The sequence below is a fragment of the Microtus pennsylvanicus genome, chromosome 14, assembly GCF_037038515.1.
Source record: "Microtus pennsylvanicus isolate mMicPen1 chromosome 14, mMicPen1.hap1, whole genome shotgun sequence".
NCBI classification, from domain to species: Eukaryota; Metazoa; Chordata; class Mammalia; order Rodentia; family Cricetidae; genus Microtus; species Microtus pennsylvanicus.
Genome location: NC_134592.1, coordinates 32,154,100 through 32,171,734, shown reverse-complemented (window position 1 = coordinate 32,171,734; position 17,635 = coordinate 32,154,100). Strand labels below are relative to the sequence as shown.

General features: G+C 38.0%; 1 protein-coding gene across 4 annotated transcripts in view; it reads left to right on the top strand.

Annotated features, from left to right (window-relative positions):
• Positions 1–17,635, top strand: part of Rbm25 (RNA binding motif protein 25) — a 51,443-nt gene that overhangs the window by 11,765 nt on the left and 22,043 nt on the right. For all 4 annotated transcript variants that reach the window (XM_075948159.1, XM_075948158.1, XM_075948160.1 and 1 more), the window contains 6 exons: positions 19–139; positions 2,454–2,503; positions 4,508–4,675; positions 7,506–7,563; positions 9,409–9,566; positions 16,710–16,895. In XM_075948159.1, coding sequence (XP_075804274.1) covers positions 34–139; positions 2,454–2,503; positions 4,508–4,675; positions 7,506–7,563; positions 9,409–9,566; positions 16,710–16,895 — 726 coding nt within the window. In that variant the 5' untranslated portion in view covers positions 19–33. The remainder of the gene's footprint in view (positions 1–18; positions 140–2,453; positions 2,504–4,507; positions 4,676–7,505; positions 7,564–9,408; positions 9,567–16,709; positions 16,896–17,635) is intronic.

Below are 17,635 nucleotides of genomic sequence, written 5' to 3'. Positions count from 1 at the left end.
TGTCATTTCTTTCTTTAGACTGGTGCAGTCAGAATGTCTTTCCCCCCTCATTTGAATCGCCCTCCTATGGGAATCCCAGCACTCCCTCCAGGGATCCCACCCCCACAGTTTCCAGGCTTTCCTCCTCCTGTACCTCCAGGTAAGTTTGATCATATTTTTAAATTTTTTTATCCTGAGTCTTTGTCATTGTGATAATACCATTGGAACATGATACTCGTGATTTATTAGTAAAGATATGATAGTCTTACTGTGAAAATGGATATCTGATTTTTATGTGACCTTAAGTTGTTTGGAACAGAATTTGTTGCTCCAGGTACACCTTTACTTCTTAGCAAGTCCTTCATGCTCCTGAATGCTGGGGTTACAGTTGAACCTCGTCTGTTTTGACTAGTAGATTTGTATTTGTTGCTGGGTTTCAGACTCATCTTGGAAATTCCTTATTTATAAGGTTCAAAAATTTAGAAAGTACAGAAAGTTAGCAGTGAATATTTCCTCTTATAGCAATATCAACTAACAGTGTTGTTACTGTCCTGTTACTGTCAAAGGGAAACCAAATGGTAGTTGATTTATCTTTTGAGATGACATAGACTAAGGTTTACATTTTTATTTTTGTTTTGTTTTGTTTTTGTTTTTCAAGATAGGTTGTGTGTGTGTGTGTGTGTGTGTGTGTGTGTGTGTGTGTGTGTAGCCTTGGCTGTCCTGGAGCTTATTCTGTAGACCAGGCTTGAACTCACAGAGATCCACCTGTCTCTGCCTCGTAAGTGCTGGGATTAAAGCTGTACCAAGACTGCCTGGCTTTTTTGTTTGCTTGCTTGCTTGCTTGCTTGCTTGCTTGCTTTTGGTTTTTCGAGACAAGGTTTCTCTATGTAACATCTCTGAATGAATGTCTTGGAACTGGAGTTGTAGATCAGCCTGGTCTCAAACTCAGAGAAAGATTTGCCTGACTCTGTCTCCCGAGTGCTGGAATCAGTGCCTAACTTGTGTTTTGTTATTGTTGTTTGGTTTGGATTGGTTTGGTTTTTTTTTAATAATAATTTATTTAAATTTATCTTATGTGCATTGATGTGAAGGTGTCAGATCCCCTGAAACTATAGTTACAGACAGTTGTAAGCTGCCATGTGGGTGCTGAGAATTGAACTTAGGTCTTCTGAAAGAGCAGTCAGTGATCTTAACCACCGAACTATCTCTTCAGCCCTGGTTTAGTTTTTCAAGATAAGGTTTCTCTAGTTTTGGAACCTGTCCTGGAACTCCTGCCTGTTTCTGCCTCCCTGAGTGCCAGGATTAAGGCGTGCACCACCACCTCCCAGATTTCTGTTTTTGTTTTCTTTGTTTTTGTTTTTGTTTTTGTTTTTTTTTGAGACAAGGTAATGCCCTGTTTCCTGAGTTTGTTTGGAACTGTGTAGCCCATCCTTGTCTTGACTCACGGTTATCCTCTTTCCTCAGTCTTACAGGTAATTTTCACCACACCCCAAATTTCATCTTAGTATTAAGCACACACACTTTGGGGACTGGAGGGGTTGGGTTAGGCTTTCAGCTAGCCTAGGATGGTCTGGAACTTGCTGTGTAAAAGGGCTGTTATACTTCAGATCTTCCTGCCATATCTCCTAAGTGTGGAAATACATACATGTTCGCCAGCATGTTTAGATCTAAATATTTTCTTTTTTTGGTTTTTTTCGAGACAGAGTTTCTCTGTGACTTTGGAGCCTGTCCTGGAACTAGCTCTGTAGACCAGGCTGGTCTCGAACTCACAGAGATCCGCCTGCCTCTGCCTCCCAAGTGCTGGGATTAAAGGCGTGCGCCACCATCGCCCGGCTATTTAAATATTTTCTTGTATGTACTTTTATTTGTAGTCTTAGATATCATATACAGGGCCTTCTGATTATATTCATTATTACTATTTAGTGTGTGAGCTTGTGCTCAGGTAGAAATGCAAGGATGTGCTATGGGGTAGGTATGGAGGACAAAAGACAGCTAGAAGCACTTAGCTCTCTTTCCACCATGAGGTTACCAGGGACTGAACTGAGGTTACATTTTTTTTTTCTGCTGAAGAACCGTTTCTCTAGGTCTCTCTGATTAATGCAGGATATTTTTGTGGGACTGAGACTCTTTTTTTAGGCAAGGATGGCTTGCCAGTGGTCCCTATGCTTTTATTTTATGTGGGTGCTGGAGATTGAATGCCTGTCCTCATTTATGCCTTATTCTGTCAGACATGTCTAGCCCTTTCTGTAGTTATTTTTAATTGTATTTTTCTTTTTTTTTCTTTTGGTTTTTTTGAGAAAGAGTTTCTCTGTAGCTTTGGAGCCTGTCCTGGAACTAGCTCTTGTAGACCAGGCTGGCCTCAGACTCACAGAGATCACCTGCCTCTGCCTCCTGAGTGTTGGGATTAAAGGCGTGCGCCACCACCGCCCGGCTTAATTGTATTCTTAAAATATGTTATGCTTTTTTCCTTTTAGGGACACCAATGATTCCTGTTCCAATGAGTATTATGGCTCCTGCTCCAACTGTAAGTATAGTTTCTTGTTTTTGTTTTTGAGACAGTCTCATCACTTCCTGGATTTACTTTGTAGCTGAGGATGACCTTGAATTTAGATTTATTTATTTGTTTATTTTTTCCTCTACCTCTTAAATGCTGGGGTTATAGGCATATTAACCATGACTGGTTAATGTGTTGGGGATTGAACGTAACGCCTCATGTTTTCTAGGGAAGTACTCCAAGTTGAGTACTCCTTTCAACAGAGTAAACATAAATGAAAAATTAAGATTTAGAATACAGCTAGTACTTTTTGAAATATAAAATTTTGGTAACCTTAGATAGCTTAAAAATGTTTAAATGTGGGACTGGAGAGATGACTCAGTTGTTGGGAGCACTGACTGCTTTTCTCGAGGATCTGGGTTTGAATCTCAGCACCCACATGACAGTTCACACCTGTCTGTGACTCCAGGTCCAGGGGACCCAACACCATCACACAGACATACATGCAGGGAAAACACCAGTACACATAAAATAAATAACTAAAAATATATTTTAAATATTTATTTATTTATTTTGTATACAATATTCTGTGTGTATGACTGCAGGCCAGAAGAGAGCACCAGGCCTCATTACAGATGGTTGTGAGCCACCATGTGGTTGCTGGGAATTGAACTCAGGACCTTTAGAAGAGCAGGCAATGCTCTTAACCTCTAAGCCATCTCTCCAGCCCCCTAAGTAAAAATATTTTAATGTAGTTTGTGTTCTACTTGTCATTATGGGCAGAATTTGCATGCAGTGCTTTTGGAGGCTTGAAGGTGTTGTGAGCCACCTGCTGTAGTTGTTTTGAACTGAATGAGAACCTTCTGTAAGAATAGTGTATTAGTTACTTTTTTTTAAAAAAGGATTTATTTATATTTATTTAGTTTATAGTGTTCTGTCTACACTTGTGCCTGCAGGCTAGAAGAGGGCACTAGATTTCATTACGGATGAGTTGTGAGCCATGTGGTTGCTGGAAATTTGGAAGAGCAGTCAGTGCTCTTAACTGCTGAGCCTTCTCTCCAGCCCCTCTTAGTTACTTTTATATTGCTGTGACAGAACACCATCTCCTTAATAGAAGGAGGGGGATTGACTTGGGCTTACTGTTGTAGAAGGATTAGGGTCCGTATTGTAGGAAATCTCGGCACAGGTGGAAATGATGGCAGGAAGGGCTGAGAGCCTGAATCTGAAATAGCAATAGAAAGCAGAGAATAAACTCAGAATGGTGGGAATCATTAAACTGTCAAAGCCCTCCACTTCCTAAACCTCGCAAATAGTTGGGCAATTTTTTTGTTAAAATTGCTTTTGCTTTTTGGGGACAGTGTCTTACTTTTTAGTCCTGACTGGCCTGGAATTCAGTATGTAAACCTGGTAGGTTCTCCTTTAACTCAGTGGAGATCCACATGTCTCCCTGGTGTTTGGATTAAAGATGTGTACCACCATACCTGGCCTAGTTCGGTTTTTTTAGAAGCCTCCAAATGACACTCCCTTTGTATTGTAGGATAGAGAAAGGTGGAATTGGGGTTTGGAAAAATTATTCCTGTTCACAGTTTTTTCCATGCCTACTGAGTTGTATTGAATTCCTTGTTAAGTATATAGATTTCTGGTTCTGTATGTGGGGAAGTTGCAATTTAAAGTGAAAATAAGCTATTAACACAAGGACCTTATAAAAAGTAAAAGCGTGCGCAATGTTGAATTTGCCTTCAATTTTGTTCTGATTATAATTGTGTTGGAATTTTTATGTTTTTAATAATATGGCTTATGTTTTAAAATTGTAAGCAAAAATGCTTGACTTTTTTCTATCCTTTTTAAAGGTAATTAATGGAAATTTGTGAAGAATAAATTTGTAATAATGAAATATACTACATGCTTTAGGAACTTTTTGATCAGTTATGCAGGGCTTTTAATAATATGCTATATGTTTATACTTTAAATTTGGAATTTTTAGCATAATGTCATAATTTCCAGATCAAATATTTTTGTCTTTTTTTACTATAGGTTCTAGTACCTACTGTGTCCATGGTTGGGAAGCATTTGGGAGCAAGAAAGGATCATCCAGGCTTAAAATTAAAAGAAAATGATGAAAATTGTGGTCCTACTACTACAGTTTTTGTTGGCAATATTTCAGAGAAAGCCTCAGACATGCTTATACGACAACTCTTAGCTGTAAGTTAAACTGTGACCCCCACGCGGCCCCCCGCCCTTTTTTTTTTTTTTTTTTTTTTTGGTTTTTCGAGACAGGGTTTCTCTGTGGCTTTGGAGCCTGTCTTGGAACTAGCTCTGTAGACCAGGCTGTTCTCGAACTCACAGAGCTCCACCTGCCTCTGCTTTAAAAATGCAGTGATTAAAGGTGTGCGCCACCCTCACCTGACTGATTATTTTATATTTGTATTTTGCATGTGTCCATGTATGTGCACCATCTGTGTGCCTGTTGGATCCCTTGGAACTGGGGTTACAGATGGTTGTCGACCACCATATGGGTGCTGGAACTTAAAGTTTCTCAAAAAGTACAGTTGCTCTTGACCACTGAACTATCTCTCCAGCCTTAAACAAAAATCTTTGGTACATGGGTATTGCTGCTTCCTTTGAAAACCTGGTACTCTCTGGGCAGTGGCGGTGAACGCCTTTAATCCCAGCACTTGGGAGGAAGAGGTAGGTAGATCTCTGTGGCCAGCCTGATCTAAAAAGCTAGTTCTAGCACAGGCACCAAAGCTACATAGAAAACCTGGTAACTTGAGCCAAATTTTTGTAATCTATGTAAAGGTGGAAGGAGCGAACTGGCAAAGTTTTTCTTGACTTCTACCTACATACCACATGTGCCCTCAGTCATGCACGCATTTTACACATACATATACACACACCCAGATGCACATACACAAACACACAATAATGTAATATAATAATGTAATGTAGAGAATTTTTTTCAAGTGGTCAAGTGTTGGTGCATGCCTTTAATCCCAGCACTTAGGATTTCTGACTTTGAAGACATCCTGGTCTACATAGTGAGTTCCAGGACATCTGGAACTGTACAGAGAAAACCTATATTGAAACAAAATAACAACAATAACTTAAAAAGAAACATACAGGCTGTTACATGGAATGGTATTAGATGGCTTTGTAATGAAAAATAATGGTGCTTATTCTCATGCTGTCACTAATCACTACTATTCATTTTCTTTTTTTGTTTTGTTATTTTGTTTTGTTTTGTTTTTTTGAGACAGGGTTTCTCTGTAGCTATGGAGCCTGTCTTGGAACTCGCCCTTTTCGACCAGGCTGTCTTCGAACTCACAGCCATCCACCTGCCTTTGCCTCTCAAGTATGGGATTAGAGGTGTGCGCCACCACCACCCAGCTCATTTATTTGATTTTTTTTAAAATCTTTTTTTAATAAGTAATTCAGTAGCTATTTCCAGTTTGTTGGTTGTGTGGTCCTTGGCATCAAATGACAAAACAGAATCCACAAAATCCAGCTTTGTTAATTTTTAATGTTTTATGGTTCATACTTTCTTTCAGTAAAATAAAATGTTAAAATTGGAAACTATTGGGTGCAGTGGTGGCACATGCCATTAATCCCAATACTTGGGAAACAGGCAGGCAGATTTCTGTGAGTTTGAGGCCATCTTTGTCTACAAAGCGAGTTTAGGTCAGCCAGGGCTACGCAGAGAAAGCCTATGTCGAAAAATAGGAACAAAAAACAAAGCTCCAACCTTTCTTTTTTCCCCTTAGAGACGAGTAACAACTTATTTTTTCTTTTTGAGATGTAGTTTTTATAGCACTGACTGTCTTAGACTTTGGCGTGCATGCCAGTCTGGTCTCAATCACAGAGATTAGCCTACCTCGGGCTCTGTAGTGCAGGAATTAAAGATTTGTGCCACCCCATCCTATAAGTCACAGTTCTGTTTTTGGTTCTGGGGAGCACTCAGGATAGGATATGAGATTTTTCTTTCTTTCTTTCTTTCTTTTTTTTAAAGACTTATTTATTTATTGTATATTCACACACCAGAAGAGGAGACCAGATCTCATTACAGATGGTTGTGAACCACCATGTGGGTGCAGGGAATTAAACTCAGGTTCCCTGAAAGAGCAAAAAGTGCTCTTAACTTCTGAGCCATCTCTCCAGTCGCCGGATATAAGATTTCTAACTGAAGACTGGGGGGCAGAGATTAAATACAGGGAAAGCAATCAATGCATTGTTCAGGAGGACCGTGATCAGCCATATACAGTCTTGCAGCACATAAAATAAGCCATAGAATAAATGATAATACCACCCTCCTGTTATTTTCTACTAGCGGTTAATAAGACTCCTTTTTCTTTTTCTTTTCTTTTTTTTCTCCTTCCTTACCTTTAAAGCTTGTCTGTTTCTGTTTTGGTTTTTGGAGACATGCCTTCTCTCTCTAGTCCTGGCTGTCCTGGAACTCATTCTGAGGACCAGACTGTCCTCAAACTTACAGCTTTCTTTTGTCTCATCTCTTGAGTACTAGAATTACAATGTCTAAACCACTGCCTGTCTAAAGCTTTATGTTCTTGTTTAAGCAATTTGTTACATGTCTCATGTTTTTGAGAGACTTAGTATCTTTTTTAACAAAATTAGTTGCTGGCATGATCTTTCTTTTTTTAAAGATTTATTTATTATATATACAGTGTTCTGTCTGCATGTATGGCTGCATGCCAGAAGACACCAGATCTCATTACAGATGGTTGCTGGAAATGACCTCAAAGACCTTTGGAAGAGCAACTTTTACTCTTAACCGCAGAGTCATCTCTCCAGCCCATTGGCATAATCTTGTTTGTTTTCTGTTTTCCCCCCTCTATTGATGGTGGCATTATTTTGAAACTGGGTCTCAAATGGGGACCCAGGCTGCCTTCTAACTTTTTCTACCTGAGCCTCTTGGATTGCAGGTGTGAGCTATCATACTCTGTAACCATTAATTGTGATCTTACTTGTTTTGAAGCTGTTTCATTTTGTTAAGTGGTAAATTCTTTAATTTCTTTTTAAGAAATGTGGTTTGGTGCTAAGCTGGAAGAGAGTACAAGGTGCTTCAGGAAAACTTCAAGGTAATACATATTTTTCTTACTTGTTTCCTTTATTGTAATCTGTTTGCATAAATCACTTAGCAGCTTTACTTTAATTTTCTATTAGGATGTATTAAAAGACAATTGAGCTGTATGATGGTAGTGCACACCTTTAATCACAGCACGCAGGAGGCAGAGGCAGGCAGATTCTGTGAGTTCATTGCCAACCTAGTGTACAAGAGCTAGTTCTAGAATAGGCACCAAAGCTAAACAGGGAAACCCTGTCTTGAGAAACAATAAAAAGGCAATTGAGAAGGTTTTTGGCTGAGATTTGAGATTAGAAGATTCAAAAGTTGGACTGGAGAGATGGCTCAGCGGTTAAGAGCACTGACTGCTCTTCCTAAGGACCTAAGTTTGATTCCCAGCCATCATATGGTGGCTCACAGCCATCTGTAATGAGATCTGATGACCTCTTCTGGGCTGCAGGCATACATGTAGACAGAATACTGAGAATACTGTACACATAATAAATAAATAAATCTTTAAAGAAGAAAAAGAAGATCCAAAAGTTGAAATAGAATGGAGGTAGAAGAGGAAAAAGTTACAATTACTAAATAGTTTTCTCTTCCCCCTTTTTAATATACTAAATCTAGTGGTTCTTTTTTTAAAAAGATTTTATTAATTGCCAGTAAGTTATGTGTGGGTTTTTGCATGTGAGTTCAGTGCCCATCAAAGTGGAAGATAGTATTGTGTCCCTTAGAGGTGGAGTTATAGTTGGTTTCCAGCTTCCTAACAGGGGTTCTAGGAATCTGTCTTCTGTAGTATGTGTTCTTTTTTTTGTTTTGTTTTGGTTTTTTTTTTTTTTGTTTTTCAAGACAGGGTTTCTCTGTCGCTTTGGAGCCTATCCTGGAACTAGCTCTGTAGACCAGGCTGGTCTCGAACTCACAGAGACCCGCCTGCCTCTGCCTCCCAAGTGCTGGGATTAAAGGTGTGCGCCACCACCTCCCGGCCTGTAGTATGTGTTCTTAACTGCTGTGCTATCTCTCCATCTCTACCACTAGTTTCTTACATGTTTAAGGTTATTTTCTCTAAAAGAAAGGCTGTCTGGTCTGGGTTGAGCAATTAGAGCTCAGGAATAAAGGAAAGATAATCACATGACTTACTTATTTTTGTTTTTTTTGACACAGGGTTTCCCTGTGTAGCTTTGGAGCTTGTACTGAAACTCGCTCTGTAGACCAGGCTGGCCGCAAACTTGTTAGGGGTACACCTATCATCTTCCTGAGTACTGGGATTAAAGGCGTGTGCCAATGCTGCCTGGCTCTTGTTTACTTTTCTTTTTTTTTTTTTTAATTTTTTTTTTTGTTTACTTTTCACTTATGTCAAACTTTAAATATTTATGCCATTCAGGATACATGTGAGCTTTCTATATTGAAAGTCATTGGGAATTTGTTCTAAGTCTTCTGATAGTTATAGCTATTCCAGTCCTCCTTTGCTTCTGCCTATGCCTTGTCATACCCAGCAAAAGTCTGGATGCTTAAAACTATATCCTCAGTCTTTTGACTGTTGTTTTTTTCTTTAATTTCATTATTTTTTCCTTTCCACTGGTCTTTTATATTCTCTATATTCTTTCTCTCCCTCCATTCCCCCCCCCCCCCTCTCTCTCTCTCACACACACACACACACACACACCTACACACATAATCTCTCTCACACACACAAACACAGACCTCATTGGTTTGCACATGCTAAAAGTGAAATGGTTATTAGAGAGTTAAAGAGCAGGATTGGAGTGATGACTTCAGTACCCTCAAGTAATGTCTTTAATCATTTTACTTTGCTTTTTTTTTTACTTTTTATAACTTAAAATTCACAATTTTTTATTTCTAGCTTTTGGATTTTGTGAGTATAAAGAGCCTGAATCTACCCTCCGTGCTCTCAGATTATTGCATGATCTTCAGATTGGAGAGAAGAAGCTACTTGTTAAAGTTGATGCAAAAACAAAGGCACAGTTGGATGAATGGAAAGCAAAGAAGAAAGCTAATGGGGTATGCAATATCTTTTCTAATCTGGGTGCACTACTAGTTCAGTGTGAATCCTTTATATTGTCATAAATCTAAAATTGGGACTCAGAAATCATTATTGTAATATGTGCTTATGACTTGTGCAGGAGTGTATTTTCATAGTTTGTAGTTAAGTGTTTTATCTACCCACAGTGGGTGGATGACTGTTGGTTTGCTTGTTCCAGGTTGGGATGAAGGTAGTAAGGGAGGCTGGACAAGGTTAACTTGCCAGAGAAAACACTTGTACAGACTATTCCAATCAGAGCTAATTCATTAAGGCAGCTTTGTAAGTAAGTATAAAATATTTCAACCTACACAATGTTTATTAGTACCCTCTCTTTTAGATGCACACAGATTGGATTCTAAAATGACTGAAAATTAGTTGTACTATTTAATGTATTGGGGTGACTTAGGACATTTTCTTATTTTTCATTTTAGTTTTGTTATTTTAAATGAGGACAAAAAGTTTTTTATGTCTTGTGTGGTAATGTATCTATGGTCTCCTTTACAAAACAAAACAAATCTTAAACCTGAGTATATATTGCGTCCATTTTTTTCTTGCCTGCCTTTCCACTTCCATCAAAAAGCAAAATAACCTTTCTTCTCATCAAACTTTCATATAGCTTCCTTTAAAGATTATTTTTTAACTCAAATTTAAGCAAAATATAAAAGGAAATCAAGTTTTACCATACCCAAAGTACTTTACTGTAGACATTTTGGTCTCATGTTCTTGAAGACATTTTCTTCTGTGTGACTGAATGTAGTTTTCTGTTGTCTTTGTTTTTTCTTTCAGTGCTGAGGGTAGAACCCAGAGCTACTGTTTGACAGGCAAGAACTCTGCCACTGATCCATATCCCCACCCCATGAGTATAGTGTTAATTAGAATAGTTTCATTTCATAAAAGCAGGATTAAAGCCAGCTGTGATGGTACAATCCCAGCCCTTGGGAGGTAAAGGCAGTGGGTTAGGAGTTCAAGCTCACCAGTTATACGAGGAATTTGAGTCTATTCTGGGCAACATTAGACTATCAAATCAAAAAGGATTATTTTATGAACATCTTTCCCCCCTGCTTAATTCTGGTTTTCTTTGGACTTGTAGTATTTAAATAATTTCACCAACATATTCTGCATATCTTTATATAGTAAACTATTGTTGCTTATTTGTCAGACCCAATCTTGGTTTGGAATTATTTTTTTTTTTGGTTTTTGTTTTTGTTTTTTGAGACAGGGTTTCTCTGGTTTTGGAGCCTGTCCTGAAACTAGCTCTTGTAGACCAGGCTGGTCTCGAACTCACAGAGATCCGCCTGCCTCTGCCTCCCAAGTGCTGGGATTAAAGGCGTGCGCCACCACCGCCCAGCTGGTTTGGATTTCTTTACAGGTTTGGATTAATATGCTATTAATTGGCTCTTTACAGAGTGAAGTCTATGTTTTGCGTAGTGTTTGGGTTTTATTGTATTGTGTATCTCTTGTATTTTGTTTGGTTTTTAAAAATTTATTTTTATGTTTGTTGAGTGAGCACGTATGTTTATGTGCATCATTTCCATGTATTTCCCATTGAAACCAGAAAAGGTTATTAGTCTCCTAGAACTAGTGTTAAAAGCAGTTGCCAGCCACTGTGTGAATGTTGGGAACGAAACTGATGTCTTCAAGAGCAGCGAGTGCTTTTAACTGCTGAGTTTTTTTCCAGCTGCTGTTTTGGCTTTTCTTTTTTCTTTTTTTTAAAGATAGGATCTTCTATAGTGCAGAGTGGCTTCTTTCTTTCTTCCTGTGTAGTATGACCTTGAGCTCTATTTCCCCAATGTGCTGGGATTACAATCAGATATGCTATTAATTGGGTCTTTGAAAACACTTATATTATAGTTATTTGTGTGTATAGATATGTGTGTAGGTACGAATGTGTGTGTGGAAGTCAGAGGATAATTCACAAAAGTTCTCTTCTGTTATGTAGGTTCCAGGGATCAAATTGAGGCCCCTTGACATGTTGAACCATCCGCTGGCATCAGCCCACAGACTTCTTAATATTATTATTAATTACTTGATTTTTTTTTTTGGTACTTATTGCCCATCCAACTCCTCCATTAATATTTTGTCCATCTAGTTATAATTAACATGCCCTTTGATTCATATAGCTATGAATGTGTTAAAACTTTTCCTGGAGAGAGACAACACACAGGTCTACTCACTCCATATAGGAAGCCAGTGACAGACCAAAATACGGTAAATACCACCAAAGTTCAACTTGGTGAACCAATGATCATTCTGGTTTTTCAAGATGGGGTTTCTCTGTAGTTTTGGAACCTGTCCTGGAACTCAGTCTTGTAAACCAACCAGGCTGGCCTCAACTCACAGAGATCCACCTCTTGCATGCTGATTAAAGGCATACACCACCACCACCTGGCTGAACCAGTGAATCTTACTGGGGTTTCTTCTGAAATATGGGTGAGGGGTTACAGGAGCAGGAATGACTCAAAGATTGCTACCTCACCAAGGTCCACTCCAACATGAGTGACAGCTCACAGATACTGGAAAACCTGAAGCAGACTTCACAGCCTGCAGGCAGCTCAGCAGGTTAGAGCGTGTCCTTTCAGAGTTACTCTGACAACTGTACTGCTTTCTGCTTCATTCAGGCAGCCTGTCTGGTGGCTTTTTTATTTATTTATTTACTTATTTATTTTGGGTTTTTCGAGACAGGGTTTCTCTGTAACTATTTGATGCCTGTCCCGGAACTAGCTCTTGTAGACCAGGCTGGCCTTGAACTCCCAGAGATCCGCCTGCCTCCGCCTCCCAAGTGCTGGGATTAAAGGCGTGCGCCACCGCCGCCCGGCTTTGGTGGCTTTTGTAATTTCTAATTTTTCTTGTTTATTTATTTATTTTGGGCAGCTTTCTTACAGCTCAGTTCAGATTTGTTCTATCTGAGAGGGACTCTCAGCTTTTATTTATTTATTATGTATACAATATTCTGTCTGTGTGTATGTCTGCAGGCCAGAAGAGGGCACCAGACCTCATTACAGATGGTTGTGAGCCACCATATGGTTGCTGGGAATTGAACTCAGGACCTTTGGAAGAGCAGGCAATGCTCTTAACTGCTGAGCCATCTCTCCAGCCCGACTCTCAGCTTTTATTGTTTATTTTTCTGTGAGGGAAAACTGATGAGTTTCAGGGACTTCCTGAACTATCTTCAGTTGTTAACCTTCCTGCTCAAGGTCTTCTCTCTCTGCAGGATGGAATATTTCAATTTGGAAATAAGGTTTACACAATGACTGCTGTCATTTCTTTATTGTCTTAAAATCCTTTTGTCCCACATCCCTCTTCCACACACATGGCCTCTATTGTTTACTGTCTCGTTTCTCATAGCCTATCATTCCCTGTCTGACTGTCACATTCTGTACCCTTTCCAGATCCCTGGTTTTCACTAAAAGTGAAAATAATTTCACTAACTTCTCTTTTGTACCCACCCTATCACTTAGCAAAATGTCTTTTAAATTAATAACATAATAAGCGTTTATTGACTGTCAGTAATAACTTTGTGATCAACTCTTGACTTGAGGTAAAAGGAAGATCGAAAAATAGCTTTAATGAGTCAGAAAAATATAAAATTTTATAAAAGAAATTGAAATAATTTTCATGATTTTGAATTTTAAGAAAAGTTTCCTTGTTAGCTAACTTGATTAAAAATAGTTAAAAAACTGGTGTTTAGTACAAGTGTATTTCATTGCAGCTAACCAATCTAATCTGTCTAGTCTTGGCCCTACTTGTTGCTTTCTATTTGCTCAGCAATAAGTCTGTAAATATAGATAAACCTCCATGATTGTTTCAAGCTGTGTTTTGTTAACCATGCGTTCAGGAATAAACTGGTGGGCTGTAGAGATGGCTCAAGGGTTACTAACTAACATTGGCAACTTTTGCAGAGGACCCAGGTTTGATTCCCAGCACACACATGGCAGCTTACAAACTGCCTGTAACTCTAGTTTCCCGGGGATCTGACACCAGCTTCTGGCATCCCCTCTACAGCATCAGGCATGCAAGAGGTACACATATATGCAAGAAAAACACCGATACACAAAGGAATGAATTAGTGTGTGAGGTGAATTCCTCTAATGTTAATATTTCGTAGGGAGAGGCTGGTCGATTAAGTCAGGCCAGCCAGTGCTTGTATATATCTTAGAAAGCAAAACAAAATGATGAGAATTAACTGGTGAGTGTTGGAGTACAGATAATCTCTGGATAGCCATGTGTATTAAATTCTGGTAGATGAAGGTGCTCCAAGTGAACATCTTCACATAGTCCCTTCCAAATTCATGTTTACTGAAGGAACTGTGTGTTTGTTTAGGTTCCCCCAGAATGGCTTCTTTCATTTTATAGAAGTTAGTCTTTGTTTGTTAGCATTACTTAGTATACATTTTGGATTTGGAGGTAGAAGTTAAAATTGGGAAATGGAAAGTTGTTGGTGAAGCCAGTGAGAGCTTTAGATCAGAATTGGCAACCTGTCTAATGACCTTTCTATCCCAAATTAACTTTCCTCCTTACACGTTATTTCGGCACATTTTTGTTTTAATGATAATTAGCAGTGAGCTAAGAGACAGCCTATCCTAGCTTTTCTTTCTAAAGATGTAGATTGTAAGGAAATCAGCCATTTGAAAGGTTTGTTATAAACCCTATATGGTCATAATTCTGGCAAATAGCTATGTTGATCCTTAAATTTTTAGTGTTTTTGAATGGTAATTTAGAGTCTTGAGTTTCTTTTACATTATCAGGCTTTTGAATTTACAACTCCATTCTTATTCCTGTGGTCAGAAACCCACGGAGAGTCTTTTGACGGGGGAAAAAAATTAGAAGTGTAGGAAATGTCACACAGATTGTATATTTTTTTTTTCTGGTTTCTTTTTTAGAGTGTTTCACTGTGTAGCGCTGTTTGGTCTGAAACTCATAGAAATCCCACCTGCCTCTGTCTCCCAAGTGCTAGAATTAAAGGCCTTCAGCCCCACACATGGCACAATAGTATGCTCTTTAAAGAATGTTTTGATAGTGTAGAGTTAGTTTTCAAAGGCCAAGTTTCAGGGAACTGGTTTTGGTGGCACATAGTTGTAATCTCAGCACTTAGGAGTCTGAGAAAGTATAACAATTCCAGGCCTGTTGGGGTTATATGGTAGCTTTGAGCAAAAACAAAATTTACAACATACTTCAAACCTGGAATTTAAATGGAAATGTAAATGTTACCGGAGCATTCTCTTTTAGAAAGGCATAGTGTATCATTAAAGATTTTAGTGACAGGTGTATAAATTTGAAGACCTTATTGTCCTTATTTCACCAATTTAAAATAAACAGTCTCCATAATTACAGTTTACTACATATTGTTGATAAATAATTTTAGTAGTTTAATTACAGTCTTGTGTAAAGCATCTTGTCTTTATCTAAGATGCCAAGTAGAAAATTTGGCTACAAGAAGACTGGATGAAGAGGCAGGTTTGAGAAAGTAAGAAACTTAATAGAGTGGGTTGTTTTATCCTTGACACAATGTCTTATATTATCTGTCATACCCTTCTATTTCTTAGTGTATGTTCATGATGTTTGTGGGCAAAATTCTTCTTTAAACATTTGTGATTTTTACTTTCTAACAATGTAAAACAATGTGTTCAGAATAAGGATTTGTTAAAATTAAATGTTGATTAATAGTAGGCTCATTAACTGTATATAAATATGTCTAATGGTAGAAACATCTTAATAGTTGTTATGAAATAACTGGTAAGTTATAATTACTTAAGTAACCACAGAGCATGAAGTTCAGCTTCAGTAGAGTTGAATGTATTGTTACCAAGATCCTGGCATTTATGTGAAAGATTGTAGTCCTTTTTCTCTTGATGTTTTGGCAGTTGAAACCAGGATGACACATGTTAGACAAGTCCTGGACGGCTGATCTGTGTTTCTGGCTCTACAAGCATGGTTTTAAATTAACTTTATATCTGGTTGCTTTAAGGCATGATTAGAAGCAACAATAGCATGTTTTTGTTTTTTTCATGCTAGACTGATTTTCTTTTTGAGATAGGGTCCTGTTGTGTAAGGGAAGCTTTCCCTGATAGTTATCGTCTTCCCTTAGGACTGTTTATTTGTTACCTTCCCAGCTTTGAGTGAAGGTTCAATTCTTCACTTTTCACTTGTGGACTTTGCAGATTCATTTTTACTATTTGGGACTTTTGTGTCCAGTTGAAAGGGAAGATAAGGTTTTGTGTAATCCCGACTACCCACAAATTCGACATCCTATGTCTGTCTCCCCACTGTTGTGAATACAGGCATCAGCCATCAATGGCCAATCAGATATTTAGTCTTAAATGATCGCTATTAGAGTCTAATATTTTTTTTAAAGAAACATTGAACAATTCGTTTGTGTATGGCTTGATTGATTCTTTTCGTTTATATTTTTTTGAGACTTTTTTTTTTTTGTATAGCCCTAGCTGTCCTGGAACTTGATTCTTGAAGTTGGATATGCACCTGCCTCTGCCTCCTGGGTGCTGAAATTAAAGACATACTTCATCATTCCTGGCTAGGTTTTGACTCATTATTAATGATATTGCATGTGTGACTTAGGAGAAAGAAGTGTATATGGTGTATAGAACATGTGGAGACATGGTTTCACTCTGTAGCTTTGGTTGGTCTGGACCTGTATACAGATAAGTCTGACTTTGAACTCAGAGAGATCACTGGCCTCTTCATTCTGGGTACTGTGATTAAAGGGGTGAACCTTGATTCCTAGCTAGGTATATGTTTTTACTGCACCATTTAAACTGTAGAATCCAGGCTGCTGAGGTAGCTGATTAGGTAAAGGGACTTTACTGCTAGACTTGACCATCCAAGTTTGATTTCTGAGATCTTGAACCAACATTCAAGTTATCCTCTTGACTTCCACATGTATGCCATAGGACACACACATATACACACATAGAATTTTTTCAAAAAGATTTAATAATATATAAAAGCATATGTGGGGAAAGAAGCCATCATTTTCAGCATATAACCTTTTTAGTATTTACATTTTGTAGATATAGCTATTGAATATTTTTCTTTGTTTAGCCTATTCATATTCTTTGCAATGATTTTTTTTTCCATTCTCCCCAAATTTGTCTTGGTTTTTTAAGAATGCAAGACCAGAAACTGTTACTAATGATGATGAAGAAGCCTTAGATGAAGAAACAAAGAGAAGAGACCAGATGATTAAAGGGGCAATTGAAGTTTTAATACGTGAATACTCCAGTGAGCTAAATGCACCCTCACAGGAGTCTGACTCTCACCCCAGGAAGAAGAAGAAGGAAAAGAAGGAGGACGTATGTGTTCTGACAACACAGTCATTTCTAATATTTATTTTTCTGAAAAATTACGGTGTTTCTTCAGAAACTCTGGGGTTGTTTGTATCATGAAAAATGCTATAACTGTATATATTGATTATTTAGGGATAGGGAAAGGTTCTGTTTTGGGTTTCAGTAGTTTTTGGGGGGACTTTTAAGTTTTATTTTTGGCTAGATAAACTTGTATTTAATATTTCATTTGATCATAAATGGGGGTCTACTTAGTATGTCTATTGGGAAAGATAGTTTGTAGAGTTTGTTAGGTATTAGGTAAAATAGAACTTCCTCTATTGATGTGGAAGGAGAAAAACAATGGATAAGTGAGAATAAGTTAAAGAAATACTGTTCTTTGGTAAGAATTATAGGCAGATCTTTTTATGTGGTAGACAAATTTTCTTTTGTGCATTCAAATACATATCAAGTGGCAAATATTAAGTATGGTTGTTTTCTACAGCTTAGAGATATGGAAACAGTCTTGCTACCCCCCCCCCCCCCACCTTTTTTTTTCTTTCCCAGTATTGTGAGATAAGGTGTTAGATCTCTGGCTGTCTTTTTTTTTTTTTTTTTTTTTTTTTTTTTTACCACTAGACATCAGGGACTCTGGCTGTCTTGGAACTCATTTTTTAAAATTATTATTTCTTAAAATTTATTTATTACATGTGCAATCTTCTTCCTATTATGTGCCTACATGCCAGGAAAGGGCACCAGATCTCATTACA